General features: G+C 48.5%; 1 protein-coding gene across 5 annotated transcripts in view; it reads left to right on the plus strand.

The window, feature by feature from the left end:
- The window catches only part of SLC2A4 (solute carrier family 2 member 4), a 52094-nt gene extending 38603 nt beyond the window's left edge, over window positions 1-13491 (plus strand). For all 5 annotated transcript variants that reach the window (XM_073623505.1, XM_073623503.1, XM_073623506.1 and 2 more), the window contains 8 exons: window positions 6275-6399; window positions 6769-6884; window positions 6968-7130; window positions 8184-8371; window positions 8461-8565; window positions 10048-10149; window positions 10389-10592; window positions 12651-13491. In XM_073623505.1, the coding sequence (XP_073479606.1) occupies window positions 6275-6399; window positions 6769-6884; window positions 6968-7130; window positions 8184-8371; window positions 8461-8565; window positions 10048-10149; window positions 10389-10592; window positions 12651-12857 (1210 nt within the window). In that variant the 3' untranslated portion in view covers window positions 12858-13491. The remainder of the gene's footprint in view (window positions 1-6274; window positions 6400-6768; window positions 6885-6967; window positions 7131-8183; window positions 8372-8460; window positions 8566-10047; window positions 10150-10388; window positions 10593-12650) is intronic.
- The last annotated feature ends 6863 nt before the right edge of the window (window positions 13492-20354 follow it).

A 20354-nucleotide genomic window follows, 5' to 3' on the forward strand; every position in this document is an offset into this window, starting at 1 on the left:
CACGGAGATCAGGGAATATGGAGAATAGGAGGGATGGGGGAGTCAGGACAATGTACACGGAGATCAGGGAATATGGAGAATACGAGGGAAGGGGGAGTCAGGACAATGTACACGGAGATCAGGGAATATGGAGAATAGGAAGGATGGGGGAGCCAGGACAATGTACATGGAGATCAGGGAATATGGAGAATGAGGGAAGGGGGAGTCAGGACAATGTACACGGAGATCAGGGAATATGGAGAATAGGAGGGAAGGGGGAGCCAGGACAATGTACACGGAGATCAGGGAATATGGAGAATACGAGGGAAGGGGGAGTCAGGACAATGTACACGGAGATCAGGGAATATGGAGAATACGAGGGAAGGGGGAGCCAGGACAATGTACATGGAGATCAGGGAATATGGAGAATACGAGGGAAGGGGGAGCCAGGACAATGTACACGGAGATCAGGGAATATGGCGAATACGAGGGAAGGGGGAGTCAGGACAATGTACACGGAGATCAGGGAATATGGAGAATACGAGGGAAGGGGGAGCAAGGACAATGTACACGGAGATCAGGGAATATGGAGAATAGGAGGAATGGGGGAGCCAGGACAATGTACACGGAGATCAGGGAATATGGAGAATACGAGGGAAGGGGGAGTCAGGACAATGTACACAGAGATCAGGGAATATGGAGAATACGAGGGAAGGGGGAGCCAGGACAATGTACATGGAGATCAGGGAATATGGAGAATACGAGGGAAGGGGGAGTCAGGACAATGTACACGGAGATCAGGGAATATGGAGAATACAAGGGAAGGGGGAGTCAGGACAATGTACACGGAGATCAGGGAATATGGAGAATGAGGGAAGGGGGAGCCAGGACAATGTACACGGAGATCAGGGAATATGGAGAATACGAGGGAAGAGGGAGCCAGGACAATGTACACGGAGATCAGGGAATATGGAGAATGAGTGAAGGGGGAGCCAGGACAATGTATACGGAGATCAGGGAATATGGACAATGAGGGAAGGGGGAGTCAGGACAATGTACACGGAGATCAGGGAATATGGAGAATGAGGGAAGGGGGAGCCAGGACAATGTACACGGAGATCAGGGAATATGGAGAATACGAGGGAAGAGGGAGCCAGGACAATGTACACGGAGATCAGGGAATATGGAGAATGAGGGAAGGGGGAGCCAGGACAATGTATACGGAGATCAGGGAATATGGACAATACGAGGGAAGGGGGAGCCAGGACAATGTACACGGAGATCAGGGAATATGGAGAATGAGGGAAGGGGGAGCCAGGACAATGTACACGGAGATCAGGGAATATGGAGAATACGAGGGAAGAGGGAGCCAGGACAATGTACACGGAGATCAGGGAATATGGAGAATGAGGGAAGGGGCAGCCAGGACAATGTGCATGGAGATCAGGGAATATGGAGAATATGAGGGAAGGGGGGGGCCAGGACAATGTACACGGAGATCAGGGAATATGGAGAATAGGAGGGATGGGGGAGCCAGGACAATGTACACGGAGATCAGGGAATATGGAGAATACGAGGGAAGGGGGAGCCAGGACAATGTACACGGAGATCAGGGAATATGGAGAGTATGAGGGAAGGGGGAGCCAGGACAATGTACACGGAGATCAGGGAATATGGAGAATGAGGGAAGGGGGAGTCAGGACAATGTACACGGAGATCAGGGAATATGGAGAATACGAGGGAAGGGGGAGCCAGGACAATGTACACGGAGATCAGGGAATATGGAGAATAGGAGGGATGGGGGAGCCAGGACAATGTACACGGAGATCAGGGAATATGGAGAATACGAGGGAAGGGGGAGTCAGGACAATGTACACAGAGATCAGGGAATATGGAGAATACGAGGGAAGGGGGAGCCAGGACAATGTACATGGAGATCAGGGAATATGGAGAATACGAGGGAAGGGGGAGTCAGGACAATGTACACGGAGATCAGGGAATATGGAGAATACGAGGGAAGGGGGAGTCAGGACAATGTACACGGAGATCAGGGAATATGAAGAATGAGGGAAGGGGGTGCCAGGACAATGTACATGGAGATCAGGGAATATGGAGAATAGGAGGGATGGGGGAGCCAGGACAATGTACACGGAGATCAGGGAATATGGAGAATACGAGGGAAGGGGGAGTCAGGACAATGTACACGGAGATCAGGGAATATGAAGAATGAGGGAAGGGGGTGCCAGGACAATGTACATGGAGATCAGGGAATATGGAGAATAGGAGGGATGGGGGAGCCAGGACAATGTACACGGAGATCAGGGAATATGGAGAATACGAGGGAAGGGGGAGCCAGGACAATGTACATGGAGATCAGGGAATATGGAGAATGAGGGAAGGGGGAGCCAGGACAATGTACACGGAGATCAGGGAATATGGAGAATGAGGGAAGGGGGAGCCAGGACAATGTACACGGAGATCAAGGAATATGGAGAATGAGGGAAGAGGGAGCCAGGACAATGTACACGGAGATCAGGGAATATGGAGAGTATGAGGGAAGGGGGAGCCAGGACAATGTACACGGAGATAAGGGAATATGGAGAATGAGGGAAGGGGGAGCCAGGACAATGTACATGGAGATCAGGGAATATGGAGAATACGAGGGAAGGGGGAGTCAGGACAATGTACACGGAGATCAGGGAATATGGAGAATGAGGGAAGGGGGAGCCAGGACAATGTACACGGAGATCAGGGAATATGGAGAATACGAGGGAAGAGGGAGCCAGGACAATGTACACGGAGATCAGGGAATATGGACAATACGAGGGAAGGGGGAGTCAGGACAATGTACACGGAGATCAGGGAATATGGAGAATGAGGGAAGGGGGAGCCAGGACAATGTACACGGAGATCAGGGAATATGGAGAATGAGGGAAGGGGGAGCCAGGACAATGTACACGGAGATCAGGGAATATGGACAATACGAGGGAAGGGGGAGCCAGGACAATGTACACGGAGATCAGGGAATATGGAGAATACGAGGGAAGGGGGAGCCAGGACAATGTACACGGAGATCAGGGAATATGGAGAATAGGAGGGATGGGGGAGCCAGGACAATGTACACGGAGATCAGGGAATATGGAGAATGAGGGAAGGGGGAGTCAGGACAATGTACACGGAGATCAGGGAATATGGAGAATGAGGGAAGGGGGAGCCAGGACAATGTATACGGAGATCAGGGAATATGGAGAATACGAGGGAAGAGGGAGCCAGGACAATGTACACGGAGATCAGGGAATATGGAGAATGAGGGAAGGGGGAGCCAGGACAATGTACACGGAGATCAGGGAATATGGAGAATGAGGGAAGGGGGAGCCAGGACAATGTACACGGAGATCAGGGAATATGGAGAATACGAGGGAAGGGGGAGCCAGGACAATGTACACGGAGATCAGGGAATATGGAGAATACGAGGGAAGGGGGAGCCAGGACAATGTACACGGAGATCAGGGAATATGGAGAATAGGAGGGATGGGGGAGCCAGGACAATGTACACGGAGATCAGGGAATATGGAGAATGAGGGAAGGGGGAGTCAGGACAATGTACACGGAGATCAGGGAATATGGAGAATACGAGGGAAGGGGGAGCCAGGACAATGTACACGGAGATCAGGGAATATGGAGAATGAGGGAAGGGGGAGCTAGGACAATGTACACGGAGATCAGGGAATATGGAGAATAGGAGGGATGGGGGAGCCAGGACAATGTACACGGAGATCAGGGAATATGGAGAATACGAGGGAAGGGGGAGTCAGGACAATGTACACAGAGATCAGGGAATATGGAGAATACGAGGGAAGGGGGAGCCAGGACAATGTACATGGAGATCAGGGAATATGGAGAATACGAGGGAAGGGGGAGTCAGGACAATGTACACGGAGATCAGGGAATATGGAGAATGAGGGAAGGGGGAGCCAGGGCAATGTACACGGAGATCAGGGAATATGGAGAATGAGGGAAGAGGGAGCCAGGGCAATGTACATGGAGATCAGGGAATATGAAGAATACGAGGGAAGGGGGAGTCAGGACAATGTACATGGAGATCAGGGAATATGGAGAATGAGGGAAGGGGGAGCCAGGACAATGTACACGGAGATCAGGGAATATGGAGAATGAGGGAAGGGGCAGCCAGGACAATGTACATGGAGATCAGGGAATATGGAGAATGAGGGAAGAGGGAGCCAGGACAATGTACACGGAGATCAGGGAATATGGAGAATACGAGGGAAGGGGGAGTCAGGACAATGTACATGGAGATCAGGGAATATGGAGAATGAGGGAAGAGGGAGCCAGGACAATGTACATGGAGATCAGGGAATATGGAGAATGAGGGAAGAGGGAGCCAGGGCAATGTACATGGAGATCAGGGAATATGAAGAATGAGGGAAGGGGGAGCCAGGACAATGTACATGGAGATCAGGGAATAAGGAGAATACGAGGGAAGGGGGAGCCAGGACAATGTACACGGAGATCAGGGAATATGGAGAATACGAGGGAAGGGGGAGCCAGGACAATGTACACGGAGATCAGGGAATATGGAGAGTATGAGGGAAGGGGGAGCCAGGACAATGTACACGGAGATCAGGGAATATGGAGAATACGAGGGAAGAGGGAGCCAGGACAATGTACACGGAGATCAGGGAATATGGAGAGTATGAGGGAAGGGGGAGCCAGGACAATGTACATGGAGATCAGGGAATATGGAGAAAGAGGGAAGGGGGAGCCAGGACAATGTACACGGAGATCGGGGAATATGGAGAATACGAGGGAAGGGGGAGCCAGGACAATGTACATGGAGATCGGGGAATATGGAGAATGAGGGAAGGGGCAGCCAGGACAATGTACATGGAGATCAGGGAATATGGAGAATATGAGGGAAGGGGGGGGGCCAGGACAATGTACACGGAGATCAGGGAATATGGAGAATACGAGGGAAGGGGGAGCCAGGACAATGTACACGGAGATCAGGGAATATGGAGAATACGAGCGAAGGGGGAGCCAGGACAATGTACATGGAGATCAGGGAATATGGAGAATACGAGGGAAGGGGGAGTCAGGACAATGTACTTGGAGATCAGGTAATATGGAGAATACGAGGGAAGGGGGAGCCAGGACAATGTACATGGAGATCAGGGAATATGGAGAATGAGGGAAGGGGGAGCCAGGACAATGTACATGGAGATCAGGGAATATGGAGAATACGAAGGAAGGGGGAGCCAGGACAATGTACTTGGAGATCAGGGAATATGGAGAATACGAGGGAAGGGGGAGCCAGGACAATGTACTTGGAGATCAGGTAATATGGAGAATATGAGGGAAGGGGGAGCCAGGACAATGTACATGGAGATCAGGGAATATGGAGAATACGAGGGAAGGGGGAGTCAGGACAATGTACATGGAGATCAGGGAATATGGAGAATACGAGGGAAGGGGGAGTCAGGACAATGTACACGGAGATCAGGGAATATGGAGAATGAGGGAAGGGGGAGCCAGGACAATGTACACAAAGATCAGGGAATATGGAGAGTACAGGGGAAGGGGGAGCCAGGACAATGTACACAAAGATCAGGGAATATGGAGAATACAAGGGAAGGGGGAGTCAGGACAATGTACACGGAGATCAGGGAATATGGAGAATGAGGGAAGGGGGAGCCAGGACAATGTACACAAAGATCAGGGAATATGGAGAGTATGAGGGAAAAGGGATCCAGGACAATGTACACAAAGATCAGGGAATATGGAGAATGAGGGAAGGGGGAGAGCCAAGACGATGTACAAGGGATTCAGGAATATGGAGAATACGACGGAAGGGGGAGCCAGGACGATGCATAATTAGTTTTGGTAGATCACATTTACTTTTTACATGCCAAAAAAAATTGGTGTTTCCATTCAGCCAATATTTTGGTTTAGGGGCCCCTGTCAAACAGTACATCCAGGCATTGGACACTAATTTCCAGGTTTATGGTAGTTTGCTGTGTCTCCTCCACCTCCAAGCTCCTCACTAAGCATTGAACCCGTATTGTTCAGTGAGCATTGAGGTGATCCTGGAAATAATCTTCCTGGCCATGCAGTTGGATCAGTCAGTTGTGTACATTCCAAGACTGGCTAAGCAGAATTACAGATCCTTATAATGATGTGCAAGTTATACCAGAAGCTTTCAATCAAATTTGGAAACTGGAGTCTCAGTTTTCTGTGCTGATCATGTTTGTTTTTCTTTTCTTCCATCCCTGAACAGGAAGAGAGCCATGATTGTGAATAACATCTTTGCCTTCATTGGTGGGGCCATGATGGGACTAAGTCAGATCAGCCAGTCGTATGAGATGATGATCCTGGGAAGGTTCATTATTGGAGTATATTCAGGTAGGAAAGTTGAAAACAGACCATCGGAAGATATCACACAGTACAATGAAAATGCAGGCCACCTATTGGACTCTATTGTCCAAGAGAGGTCCTTGTAGACCTTCCTCAACATTGGTCACATGACATCACCACATTGCCAACTTTCACTTGGTCGGATCTGAGTGGTCACATGACATCGCCAGCTGTCGGGATAGCGGGTGTGTGGCCACATTTTATAAATAGTTTGAGGGCCGGCTCACATACTATGAGCGTGTTCTAATAAGTCTTGGTTATGTAATGTAACACAAATCTGTTGGTCTTTCTCTTTGCTGCATTTGTTCCATCACCTCCTCGTGATATCTCGGTAAAACGTTCTCTGTGTTATGCCAGGTCTGGCCTCTGGGTTGGTTCCAATGTATGTAGGAGAAATTTCCCCAACACACCTGCGAGGGGCGCTGGGCACCCTCCACCAGCTATCGCTGGTCATCGGCATTCTTGTGGCTCAGGTAATCTGATGGATGGTTCTCCCTCTCTGCCCTTATTATCTCCCCCACCTCTTTTCTTCACCTTTTTGTGTCTCGTTTCTCAGGTTCTGGGTCTGGATTTGTTCCTGGGCACAAACTCTCGGTGGCCGGTCCTCTTCTGGGTGACTCTGATCCCAGCTGCTCTGCAGTCAGTGCTGCTGCCATTTTGTCCGGAGAGCCCCCGCTTCCTGTACATTGTGTGCGAGCAGGAGGGACATGCCAAGACCAGTAAGTGGCACCCTCCTGTATAAGCATGGCCAGAACAAGGGGTGGACAGGAGGGGAAGGTGCCCTGGGCACTGTGGTATTATGTGAGGTGGGGGGGGCACTGTGAGAATTAGAGGGGAGGGCATTTGTGTTGGGAGGAGGAATTTGAGAGGGAGGGGGCAGCAGAGGGTAAGAATTGTTCTAGGCGGGAAAATGGGGGGGGGTGCTAGGAGTGGTGATTAAGGGAGAATTGTGTTGGGAGAAGGGGGCGGGGAGAGTGTGTACTCTGAGGGGAAATTTGAGGGGTGAAGGATTTGTGCTAGGAGGGGGATTTGGAGTTTGGGGGGAGTATGTGTACTTGGAGGGGACATTTTTTTGGGTGGGGGGATGAGGGGGCAGAGATTTGTGCTGGGAGGGCAAATTTAAGCAGGGGGATGGATTTGGGGAATTCATTCTTGGGGGTAATCGTGGAGGTTGGTGCCCAATTTCTTTCTTTATTTTTTTTTGGGGGGGGGGGTGCTAGTAGGGATGATTGGGGGTGGTGTGTGCTAGGAAGTGGGATCGGGGTGCTAGTAGAGATGATTGGGGGCAGTTTGTGCTAGGAAGTGGGATGGGGGGAGGTTAGTTGTGCTAGGAGGGGGATTTGGAGTGGGGGGGGGGGCGTGAATGTGTACTTGGAGGGGAAATTTGAAGGGTGGTGGATTTGTGCTTGGAGGTCATTTTTTTTGGAGGGGGGGATTTGTGCTGGCAGGGGGGGGGGGGGGGGGTTCAGCAGGAGGTGGATTTGTACTGGGAGGAGGGGGAATTTATGGTTAGAGGGTAATCATGCAGATTAGTGCCACATTTTTTGGGTGGGGGGGATTTTTGCTGACACAAAACACTCATATTGGGGGGGGTGCAGTTTGGCATACTTGCACTGGGCTTGACCCGGCACTGAGTATAAGGGGCAGGAGGGGACACTGACCACAGTATGAGTGGAGTATATTGGAGTGTGGGGTCACCATATGGCTTGGACCAGTGACAATAAGCTTGGTGGTCTCCTGACACGTCTTATCCCCGCTCCTCCTTTCCCCAGGTCTCCGGCGTCTCACTGGTCTCATGGATGTATCAGATGCCATCTCGGAGATGAAGGAAGAGAAGAGACGGATGGACATGGAACAGAAAGTCACCATCCTGCAGATCTTCAGAATCAGACAATACCGGCAACCCATGATTGTGGCCATAATCCTCCAACTCTCCCAACAATTTTCCGGAATCAATGCGGTGGGTCTTTACACTCGCTGTCCTGTGTAAAGTCCCTCAGTAATGTGAAGGAGATTGAGATCTGATCGGTTTCCATTGTCTTTCCTCAGATCTTCTATTATTCCACCGATATCTTTGCTAAAGCCGGAGTGGAACAGCCCATCTACGCCACGATTGGGGCAGGAATCGTCAACACGGCCTTCACGGTGGTGTCGGTACGAGAAGAGATTTATCTCCATTCTCTATGTCAATGACCAAACATCTGGTTACACAACGTCACTTCTTATTGTATGAGAGTTCCCTCAACTATGTGGCTGACTCGATGTTGACCAGAAATATTGTTTTCAGAGGGATCTTCTTTCTCCTGATCTGCTGGGTAGAAAAGAAAGGCGTAGAAAGGATTGGGTTGGCTTTTATATTGGGAAGGAGCTCTTGTGTTGCACAAAGTTGGAACCAATCGCAGTTCCGGGTCTCAGAGGTCACAAGCTGCCAGCAATGCTCGGAGTTTAGCGAAAATGATAAGCGAGGCTCCTTGGGGGCGGGCCTAACGTTAATGCCTTCTAAGCTTAAAAAAAAAAGGTCCACAGGAGTGATATAGCTTCTTAGGACAACTATTAGTGGAATATGCAGACGCTGGGACAAGAGTGCTACACTACTACACTATTCCACCTCCCCCTTTTCAAAACCGATTTTCCTGGGTCTCACGTTACCAACAGGCACGTGCGATTCGTTTTTGTTATTAATCGAAATTCGGAAGAAGTTTTCATTATTCAGATGTATGTGAATTTTCCGACTTACAATAGTAATCAATTTCAATGAATCCAAAATAATAAAAATTTTATAACCAAACAAATTATCCGAATTCAAATATAAATTCAAATTTGAAAATGGATTTGAAATGGAAACATAGTGCAATAAATACAGTAAGGTATAAAAGTGAAATAAGATGATGATTCCGACTTGGGCTGCTTTTATAGAACAGAAACAAATAGAATAGAATAGAACATAAAAGAACAGAACAGATTAGAAAATGAAAATAATAGAACAGAATAGATAATGAAAAAAATAGAGTAGAATAGAGAAAAAATTGAATAGAATGAATATAGACTTCTTCCGCAATTCGAATCAATTTGAAAATAACGAATATATGAAACAAATTCCTAAAACGAGTCATTCTAACATAACGAATATGATGAAACAAAATTATTTAACTTAATGAAGAAAGCCAAAATGAAACTTCCACGGTATTCTAGTTACCAAGCCGTAATCTTGGGGGCCATTGAGGTTGGAGCGCCCCGTTTATTGGCGAATGGTTTGGTGGAAAGGTTTATATAGGAAAATCTTTGGTGTGACACCAAAGAATCTCCTTAAAGAACATCAGCCACGAACGAGCTTACACACACAGAGCTGAATCATCCACAAGGCAAACTAAGGGCCAGGGGCCCAGTTATAACCTACCTGGCTCCTGCAGTAAACCAGAGCAAAAGGCCATTGGACAAATCTAGGCAGTTAGTGTCTGGTGGGTGGGGCCATACCAGTACAGACGATATAGATGAGACGGCTTCTCTGTAGACATAAATTCTTATGAATGTCGATCAAAGCTGCTACCATGCCTAGGGCCCCAATTGTGCCTCGCTCCACCTCTACAGTTCTGGTTCTCTTCCATGATTGTTGGGCTCTCATTGTTTTCTTTGCAGCTGTTCCTTGTGGAGAGGGCAGGAAGACGGACTCTGCACCTGGTGGGCCTAGCGGGAATGATCCTCTGTGCCTTATTAATGACGGTGGCCATGGTCCTACAGGTGAGAAGTACATGGGGGTCTCCTGGGGGGGGGGGGCAGGGTTGGGAGTTATAAGGTAAAGCCAGACATGGTTCCCGCACCAAAGCAGACCTTCATCTTGCCGATTTATAAGAGAACCCACTTACTGTTCCCAGAAGCGATTACATTGGTTTCCAGTTTTAGAAAATTGGTTGGGTTGCCGTTTGACACCAGAAGTTTTAGCTCATTATTTTCCCCCTCGATTCCTCCCGTCTCTCCAGGAAACCATCCCTGCCATCAGCTCTCTCAGCATGGCCGCCATTTTTGGATTTGTGGCGTTCTTCGAGGTGGGGCCTGGTCCTATTCCGTGGTTCATTGTGGCGGAACTCTTTAGTCAAGGTCCTCGGCCTGCAGCCATGGCCATCGCTGGATGTACCAACTGGACGTCAAACTTCATCATTGGGATGGGATTCCCATACGTTGCGGTAAGAAACCAACATTTCCACTAGACGTGCGGTTCGTTTCGTTCCGAAATTTTTTTGTCATTTGAATGTATCCGAATTTTCGATTTACAATTGTAACAAATTTAACCCCTTCATGCCTTTTTCTGACATTTGTTGCTTACAAGTTAACCACTTCCGGACCGCCCACCGTCATTATACGTCGGCACTTTGAAGAGGGGTGTCGTTGTCGTTGAAAGCATCTAGCTACTATAACCCCAGTATCCTCTTCTTCAGCGGGCGGTCCGCTTTCAGATAAAAGTGGTCTCTGTGGCGGATTCGCAGCGAGATCACTTTTATAGTCAGTGGGAGAGTGGGGCCCCCCCCTCTTGCCACGCTCCGGTGCCATCGGTAGCAATCGGATCCTTCTCCCTGTTAGGTATGGAGATGACTGAGGGGAAGATGGCCCCACCCATCTCCATACCAGTGCAGGGCGGAAGCGACGTCAAAACATCACTTCCACCCATAGTTCTTAAATGATATTTAATTTAATTTTTTATTGTATTTTAATGTAAATATAAGACGTGAAGTCTTTCTTGACCCCCCCAGATCTCATATTTAAGAGGTCCTGTCATGCTTTTTTTTTTTTTCAAGGGATGTTTACATTCCTTGTAATGGGTATACAAGTGACACCATTTTTCTTTTTTTTAAATAACAGTGTAAGAATAAAAAATAAAAAAGGTAAAACAAATAAAAAAAAAAAAATTTTTAAACGCCAAGTTTGCGTGCAGAAGCGAACACATACGTGAGCAGCGCCCGCATATGAAAACCACACATGTGAGGTATCGCCACGATCGTTAGAGCGAGAGCAGTAATTCTAGCCCTAGACCTCCTCTGTAACTTAAAACATGCAACCTGTAGAGTTTTTAAACTTTGCCTATTGAGATTTTTAAGGGTAAAAGTTTGTCGCAATTCCACGAGCCGGCGCAATTTTTAAACGTAACATGTTGGGTATCAATTTACTCGGTGCAACATTTTCTTTCACAATTAAAAAAAAAAAAAAACGGGCTAACTTTACTGTTGTCTTATTTTTTTCATCCAAAAAAGTGCGCTTGTAAGATACGGCATGACAGAAAGTATTGCAACGACCGCCATTTTATTCCCTAGGGTGTTAGAACCCCCAAACTTTAAATTTTTTTGTTTTCTAAGTAATTTTCTAGCAAAAATAAGTTTGCTAGAACTCAGTCCAAAGGGGTTGAACAAATCCAAAATAACAAAACAAAAATACTTCAAGGAAAAGGGAAAAAACAAAGAATATAACCGTCTTTCAAAATTCAAATTTTGAATAGAATAAATTTGAATAGATTAGAAAATAGAATTAAAAAAAAATAACCGTCCTCCGAAATTCGAACAGAATGAATTCGAAGGCCCATTTAAATTATTTTTACAAATTACACAACGAAGTCAGAAAACAAATTTCTGAACAATAACAAATTTAACGAATCCGAAATAATGAAACAAAATTACGTCCAATTTGAATACGAAATTGAATTTGAAAACAAGAATAGAATAAAATAGAAGAGAACAGAATTTAAAATAAAATAAAAGAATATAACCATCTTCTGAAATTCGAATAGAATAAATTTTAAATAGAATACAGAATAAAAGAATTGTATAGAACCCCCCCCCAAAAAAAAATAGAATATAATACAAAAAACAATAGAATAGAGTAGAATAAAATAAAAGTTTTGAATAGAATAAATTTGAATCCGAAGTTTCCAGATTCAGTTGAATTGAATTCGACCGAATTCGGAAAATTCAAATTAGAATGAACGAAACAAATTCCGAAAATGAATTCAACTAAACAAATTTATTGAAATAACGAATCAAAACAAAGGTTTTCGTTCTGCACATGTCTAATTTTAAATGTCAGACTGATTTATTGGATCAAACAATTTTATAATGTCTCCCATTCGTTGACCTGTAGAGAGTGTTGGTCACCTACCTCCACACCCTTTTATATGTAGGTCATCACAACACGGGGAGAGTAAGGCTGAAGATGATGTCCTTTGCCCGTAACTCATGTTCTCTTCTTATTTCCAGGACCTCTGTGGGCCGTACGTCTTCCTCCTCTTCGCTTCGTTATTGTTGGGTTTCCTGATCTTCACGTATTTCCGTGTCCCAGAAACCAGGGGAAGATCATTTGATGAGATTGCCCACGCTTTTCGTAGAAGGAACCCGTCGTTGTTGGACCACGAGATTAAGGCCAGCACCGAGCTGGACAGTCTTGGTGGTGGAGAGGAGGCATAAAGTCAGAAGATGAACCCATCCTGAGCCAAGCATTGTTCCGGAAGCTCTGAAGGAACCTGCCTGGAATGAAGCCTCCTGCAGGACAAAAACGTTACTGAACTCACTTCACCGAACTTCTGAATGTTTGTGTTGCGGCGTACGAACTGAGCAGTGTTATTCTGTACATATCAAGAGCGCCAGTTCTAGATAATGTCAATTAAGGGCAAGTAGGTGGAAGGAGGCAGCTACCCCCATCACCTGCAGGATCTTCCCATTGCCAGGACTCATATAGCCAATGTATGTGGTGAGAGAATTCATAACCAAAGTATTATGTGTGATGACATATGAATGTTAGGGATTACGCCAAGGGTGGTCTCGGCTCTGGAAATCACTGCATATGCCGTACAGCAACAACCAGAACCGTGACCTCGTACAGGAAGCACTGGAGTCTAATATCACCTAGCTAGATTTTCTTATATTGTGTATAATTTAATATTTTTTTTTCATATCAACTGAAAAATGGCAGAGGTCCCCCTACAGAGGGCGACCAGGGAGCAGAGGCCACTATAGGTGAAATGTGTCATATAGAGGTATATATTCTGTATAAATATGTATATAATCCTGCTGTGATAATAAATTATTACAATGGTTTCCACAGACGTCCCTGGCAAGTACGTACTCATACACCGATCAGCCATAACTTTTTTGACCACCCACCTAATTTTGAGTAGATCCTCCTTTTCTGACCCTTCAAGGCATGTACTCCACTAGACCTCTGAAGAAACACTGTGGTATCTGGCACCATGCCATCACTAGCAGATTCTGTAAGTCCTGTAAGGTGGGGACTCTATGGATCGGACTTGTTTTTACAGCACATCCCAGAGATTCGCGCTTGGAATGAGATCTGGAAAATTTGGAGGCAAAGTCAACACCTCAAACCATTCCTGAATTCATTAAACCAGGTCACCTTCTTCCATTGCTCTGTGGTCCAGTTCTGATACTCAGGTACCCATTGTAGGTGCTTTTGGCTGTGGACAGGGATCAGCATGGACACCCTGATCGGTCTGCAGCTACACCGCCCCAAACAAACTGTGATACTCTGTGTGTTCCGACACCTTTCTATCAGAACCAGCATTACCTTCACAAGCAATTTGAGCTCCAGTAGCTCTTCTATTGGTTTGGACTACACATGCCAGCCATCCCTCCCCCACCTCCATCAATGAGCTCCCCCCCCGATAAATTAGCATTCCCTGCTCAACCTCCATTAATGAGCCAACCCGAATCAATGGGCCTTCCCTCCCCCAAGCTCCATCAAAAAGCCCCCCAACCTTCAACAATGAGCCTTCCCTCCCCCCCACCTCCATCAATGAGCCTCCCCCCCCCCATCAATGAGCCTTCCCTCCCCAACCTCCGCCAATGAGCCTCCTGCCCCCCCCACCTCTGCCAATGAGCCTTCCCTCCCCAACCTCCATCAATGGGCCTCCCGCCAACCCCCATCAATGAGCCATTTCCCCCCACCTCCATCAATGAGCCTTCCCCCCAACCTCCATCAATGAGCCTCTCTCCCCACCTTCATCAATGAGCCTTCCCTCCCCAACCTCCGTCAATGAGCCTCCCCTCCCCAACCTCCGTCAATGAGCCTCCTGCCCCCCCAACCTCCATCAATGAGCCTCCTGCCCCCCCAACCTCCGTCAATGGGCCTCCCGCCAACCCCGATCAATGAGCCTTCCCCCCAACCTCCATCAATGAGCCTCCCTCCCCACCTTCGTCAATGAGCCTTCCCTCCCCAACCTCCGTCAATGAGCCTCCCCTCCCCAACCTCCGTCAATGAGCCTCCCCTCCCCAACCTCCGTCAATGAGCCTCCCCTCCCCAACCTCCGTCAATGAGCCTCCCCTCCCCAACCTCCGTCAATGAGCCTCCTGCCCCCCCAACCTCCATCAATGAGCCTTCCCTCCCCAACCTCCATCAATGAGCCTCCCTCCCCACCTTCGTCAATGAGCCTTCCCTCCCCAACCTCCGTCAATGAGCCTCCCCTCCCCAACCTCCGTCAATGAGCCTCCCCAACCTCCGTCAATGAGCCTCCCCAACCTCCGTCAATGAGCCTCCCCTCCCCAACCTCCGTCAATGAGCCTTCCCTCCCCAACCTCCGTCAATGAGCCTGCAGCCCCCCCCAACCTCCATCAATGGGCCTTCCCTCCCCAACCTCCATCAATGAGCCTACCTCTCCACCTCCGTCAATGTGCCTCTCCTGCCCAACCTCCATCAATGAGCCTCCTGCCCCCCCCCAACCTCAGTCAATGGGCCTCCCGCCAACCCCGATCAATGAGCCTTCCCTCCCCAACCTCCATCAATGAGCCTCCCTCCCCACCTTCGTCAATGAGCCTTCCCTCCCCAACCTCCGTCAATGAGCCTCCCCTCCCCAACCTCCGTCAATGAGCCTCCCCTCCCCAACCTCCGTCAATGAGCCTTCCCTCCCCAACCTCCGTCAATGAGCCTTCCCTCCCCAACCTCCGTCAATGAGCCTCCTGCCCCCCCCCCCCCAACCTCTATCAATGGGCCTTCCCTCCCCAACCTCCATCAATGAGCCTACCTCTCCACCTCCGTCAATGTGCCTCTCCTGCCCAACCTCCGTCAATGAGCCTGCTGCCCCCCCCCCCCAACCTCCATCAATGGGCCTTCCCTCCCCAACCTCCATCAATGAGCCTACCTCTCCACCTCCGTCAATGAGCCTCTCCTGCCCAACCTCCGTCAATGAGCCTGCTGCCCCCCCCAACCTCAGTCAATGGGCCTCCCGCCAAACCCCATCAATGAGCCTTCCTTCCCCAACCTCCATCAATGAGCCTCCCTCTCCACCTCCGTCAATGAGCCTTCCCTCCCCCTACCTCCACCAATGAGCCTCAACTCCCCAACCTCCATAGATGAGCCTCCCTCTTCACCTCAATCATTGAGCCTTCCCTCCTCACCTCCAAAGAGCCTTCTCTTACCACCTCCATCAAAGAACCTTCCCTCGCCCCACCTCCATCAATGGGCCTTTTCTCCTCACCTCCATCAATGAGTCTCCCCCCCCACACCTCCATCAATGAGCCTCCCCCCACCTCCATCAATGAGTCTTTGCCGTCCATGACCCTTTCTCCGGTTTTCCTTCCTTGGGTCACTTTTGGTCGGTCCTGACCACTGCAGGCCTGGAACATCCCAAAAGTGCTGCAGTTCTGGAGTTGCTCTGACCCCGTTGTCTAGACATTACAATTTGGTCCTTGTCAGAGTCCCTCAAATCCTTAAACTGGTCCATTTTTTTCTGCTTTCATCACATCAACTTCAGAAATGACATGTTCACTTTCTGCCTAACATATCCCACCAACCTTCAGATGCCCTTGTAACCAGATAATCAATGTTAATCACAGTACGGGGCAGTGGTCAGAATGTTATGGCCGATTGTACAATCTGTGTAGCACCACATACACCAATCTGGTAGTGAGAAGAGAACAGTAAAGCACAAAGTCCACTCTGAATGCCTGAAGTCTATTGTGGTTAAATGATCTTATTTCAGCAGAGGTACCAATGTCAGTCCTTGATTATCAGACTCCAACAAAGGGAGAACCTACCTTCTCCACGTAGAATTACTCTGGATAGAACTCACTATAGAACAGGTTCTCCCTCTACAGCAGGCCTGGGATTCCCTAAAAATGTGCTCCACCACTAGCAGGAGAGAGGAGGCTGCTTCTAACCAAACCTAGGCAGTCTCATTACGCAAACATAAAACCTGCATCGCCCCAACCATTGTTATTGGTCAGTGAAGCAGCACAGCCCAAGGACAGACCATTGGGAAGGCCAGTATTTGCACAATTGAGCCTTCTGGGTGCTCTTGAAACTAGGTGAAGTTAAGTAGGGCACCTGGTAATGAGGTGGTAATTCTTGACACCCAAGTGCTGATTCTACCTTCTATTCTGCTACAGAAAGTAATACCTCCCATTGATATGCCCTACCCCAAGCAAGCATGACCACATCTTCATTGAGGCGGTTCACAGGGACATTGTATATCATTAAAACCACCTACAGGAGCCACACCAGGGAGGACAGCCCTTCTGCAGGACCAACACACTATATGGTCATTATGAAGCTCTGAAGAACTTGCTTCATGACTTGACTGGTGTTTTTTTTTTTTTTTTTTTTTGAGGGGGGGGGGGGGGGGGTGTTCCATAGAATTCATCTTCAAGAAAAGAATGTTCCACTGGGCAGTTTCAGGAGCATTCCATCATGCTGCCATGAGAAGCCAAGTAATACACCACAAGTGACCAGCAGGACAACGTCAGGCTCATCCAAGTCTAAACTTTGTAAGAGTCTGAATCGGATGTGGGAAGTTGTGTATGCACGATACACAATTTGAACAATCATGCCTAGTACGGAATTCTTCATTGTGTGTACCCCAATTTAGTCTAGCAGGGACCCACTTTGGACCAACTCAGTGATTGCAGAGAACCATGTAGAGCAAATAAAAGTTGAAGAGAATTGTGAGTAGATGTCCACATCCTGTAGGAGAGGCTCAGCCACCTCACGGAGTCTGTGTGGGGGAAACATGAGACAACTAGACACAAGCTGCCAAAACCCATGAGCCTGGAGGGGGGGAAAGAGGTGGACCAGTAGGCAAAGCTACGATTGCATGTGTAGTGAATGTCTTGAACCCCTGAACTACAAGCATGGCAGGCTATGTGGAGCTTACAGAAGTCCGTTAAGGAACTTCTCTAACTAGTTTCAGCTTAGAGGGACACAGATCAGATGCTCAATCACTCTAACAGAGCTAGCGATCAATCCCAACATTGTGTGAATAGAAGTCAGATGGGCGCCTCCCTACAGCGCGATCACTACCAGAATCGTGGTGGAATGGGAATCACAGTTCTACAGCATAAGAGAAATTGTAAAGGAATGAAGGTCAAATAAAGAAAATATATAAAAATCATGCCGAGTTTTACAGATGAAGAGGCTCTGAAATGTCACTGGGAGGGAAGTCGCCATAAACAAATCACCCTGTAAAGAGACCAGATCATCCAGGTAGAGATCACCCCACAGGGAGGTGTGGGCCTCATCTACACCAGTGATCACACCACAGGGGGCAGGGTGCCTCATCTGTGCAACAATCACCTTATCTGTGGATCAATTACCCCACAGGGGGCATGGGCCTTATCCCTGCAGCAAGCACCCCCACAGGGGGCGTAAGGCCTCAGCCACACAGCAATCCCACCACAGGGGGGGGGCAGCGTGCCTCGTCTGTGTATCAATCACCCCCCCAGGGGGGCATGTGCCTCATCTCTGCTTCAATCACCCTACAGGGGAGGCGTGGGCCTCATCTCTGCTGCAATCACCCCCCCCCCCCAGGGGGGCAGCGTGCCTCATCTGCGTATCAATCACCCCCCCCCAGGGGGGCATGTGCCTCATTTCTGCTGCAATCACCCCCCCCAGGGGGGCATGTGCCTCATTTCTGCTGCAATCACCCCCCCCCAGGGGGGCATGTGCCTCATTTCTGCTGCAATCACCCCCCCCCAGGGTGGCATATGCCTCATCTCTGTAGCAATCACCCCACAGGGGGGCATGGGCCTCACCCCTGCAGTAATCACCCCAGAGGGGCGTGGGGCCTCAATATCCATACACAGTCTCAGGCACAGCAGCTTAGTAAGCCCGGTGTTGAAGATTACAAGGACAGGTTTGGCAGGTATGAGAACAATGTAGCACTTCTGCTGTGCAGCCGAGAGCACAATGCATGGAGCACCTTCATCCGCCCAATACCTGATAGAGCTTTATGGCGCTGGTTGAATACACCTTTATATCCTCTTCCAGCAATAATCACCTTTCCCATAACACACCCTTTGGGGGCAGGCTGCTGGTGTATGGTCTAAAACTCTTCTATTCACAGCCAAGAACATGACAATACCGACTTCCTTGACAGACTTTACCAGTGAAGAACATGTGCTGAATTACGGACCAGGAGACAAGGCAGCTTAGACCCAACAGATGGAGCATTTACAATTAGACACTTTGCAGCTCCAGGGCTGGAGTAATCGCACAGCTCCACCACTCAGACCACCTTGTCAGAATGGTAGTTGAGACCCACAAATGGAAGGATTGTGGTGGTCCATCACTGTCATAACACACAACCCATCAAATAGTGTAGGTCCTCTTCCTAAAGACAAGCACTGGCCACCTAGGAAGTAGTAGGTTTTGGCCCAGGAAAACAAAGGATGAATTCACCAACACAAGAACATTACATATGTTCCTACACAAATTCTTGTGGTAAAAAGTCCAGTCAGAAAACTCCCAGGCGAGTATGGAGTTAGGACATTTGCCAGGTACAGAATAGACCACCAGAAGGAGAGGCTGAAGGCACAATTTCTGCTGGTGGGTTTGGGCAAGAGCAAGGTATGCCAAAGCCAATATTGGATAAGAAGGTGCTTACTTAGAATGCCTCATCTCTGCATCTTCTATTCTTTTTGCTCCTCCACCCATTAAGCAGCCTTAGTACTACAAAACCCAAGACCTGGATTTAAATACCCCCTAGGCCAGTGATGGTGAACCTTGGCACCCCAGATGGAACTACATTTTTCATGATGCCCATGCACTCTCCAGTGTAGTGGAGCATCATGGGAAATCTAGTTCCAAAACATCTGGGGTGCCAAGGTTCGCCATCACTGGCCTAGGCTCTTGACTTGGCAGGTGAAATTCTGTGGCAAGTTGGATGAGCTCCAGTGCACTTTTCACTAAAATTGGACCAGGTTGTCTGAACACCAGAAGTGGTTTTATAACTTGTAGAACCACCACTGGATCATGCAAAGCAGTCTGACCAGCACAGGCAATACAAAAGGTGGAAATGGGGGGGTGCTGCAATTACCAAACCTAAATTATAAAACTAATAGAATAGTCCTAGAACCGATCCTCGGAGGGGGTGCGTTCTCCAGCTTTGTTAGGCCAATTTAATCTACTGTATGCCTCAACTCATGCAACACATGAAATCCCACCAGCTCATTGTAGTAGCACCTACTTTTCCTACCCCCATCTGTCCACTGTGTAACCATCTCCTGATTGTCCACCATCTACTTGTTACTGCTAGGGGTACACACACACACACCTGAGGGACGTGCCTTGTCAGCACCTCCTGAACAGGAAGGACTTGGAGGTGGGTGATGCCCGGTGAATTGAAGAACATGCCCAGAGATGAGATTTACTGTAGATTTTTTCGAATGTGGTCTCGCATAACATGGTCTGGCCATCCAAGCATGAAAACAGGACACCTGGTCATCCATGGCAATACACGCTGGTTGAGGAACCCCCCCCCCCCCCAAGAAGGGCTGTGGCTGAGAAACCCCCAAGGAGGGAGGACTCAAGTTCTGGGTGAGGAATGTTGTGTATTGGAGGTTACAGAGATGAATTTATTTACTCCCATTGACTGGAGGATCCAGACCACCATGTACAACCTTCATTTCTCTCCAGTCAACACGCCCTGCCAGGACCAGCTGGCACCTGACTCAAGG

The sequence above is a fragment of the Aquarana catesbeiana genome, linkage group LG03 (genome assembly GCF_042186555.1).
Source record: "Aquarana catesbeiana isolate 2022-GZ linkage group LG03, ASM4218655v1, whole genome shotgun sequence".
In the NCBI taxonomy this organism is placed as follows: Eukaryota; Metazoa; Chordata; class Amphibia; order Anura; family Ranidae; genus Aquarana; species Aquarana catesbeiana.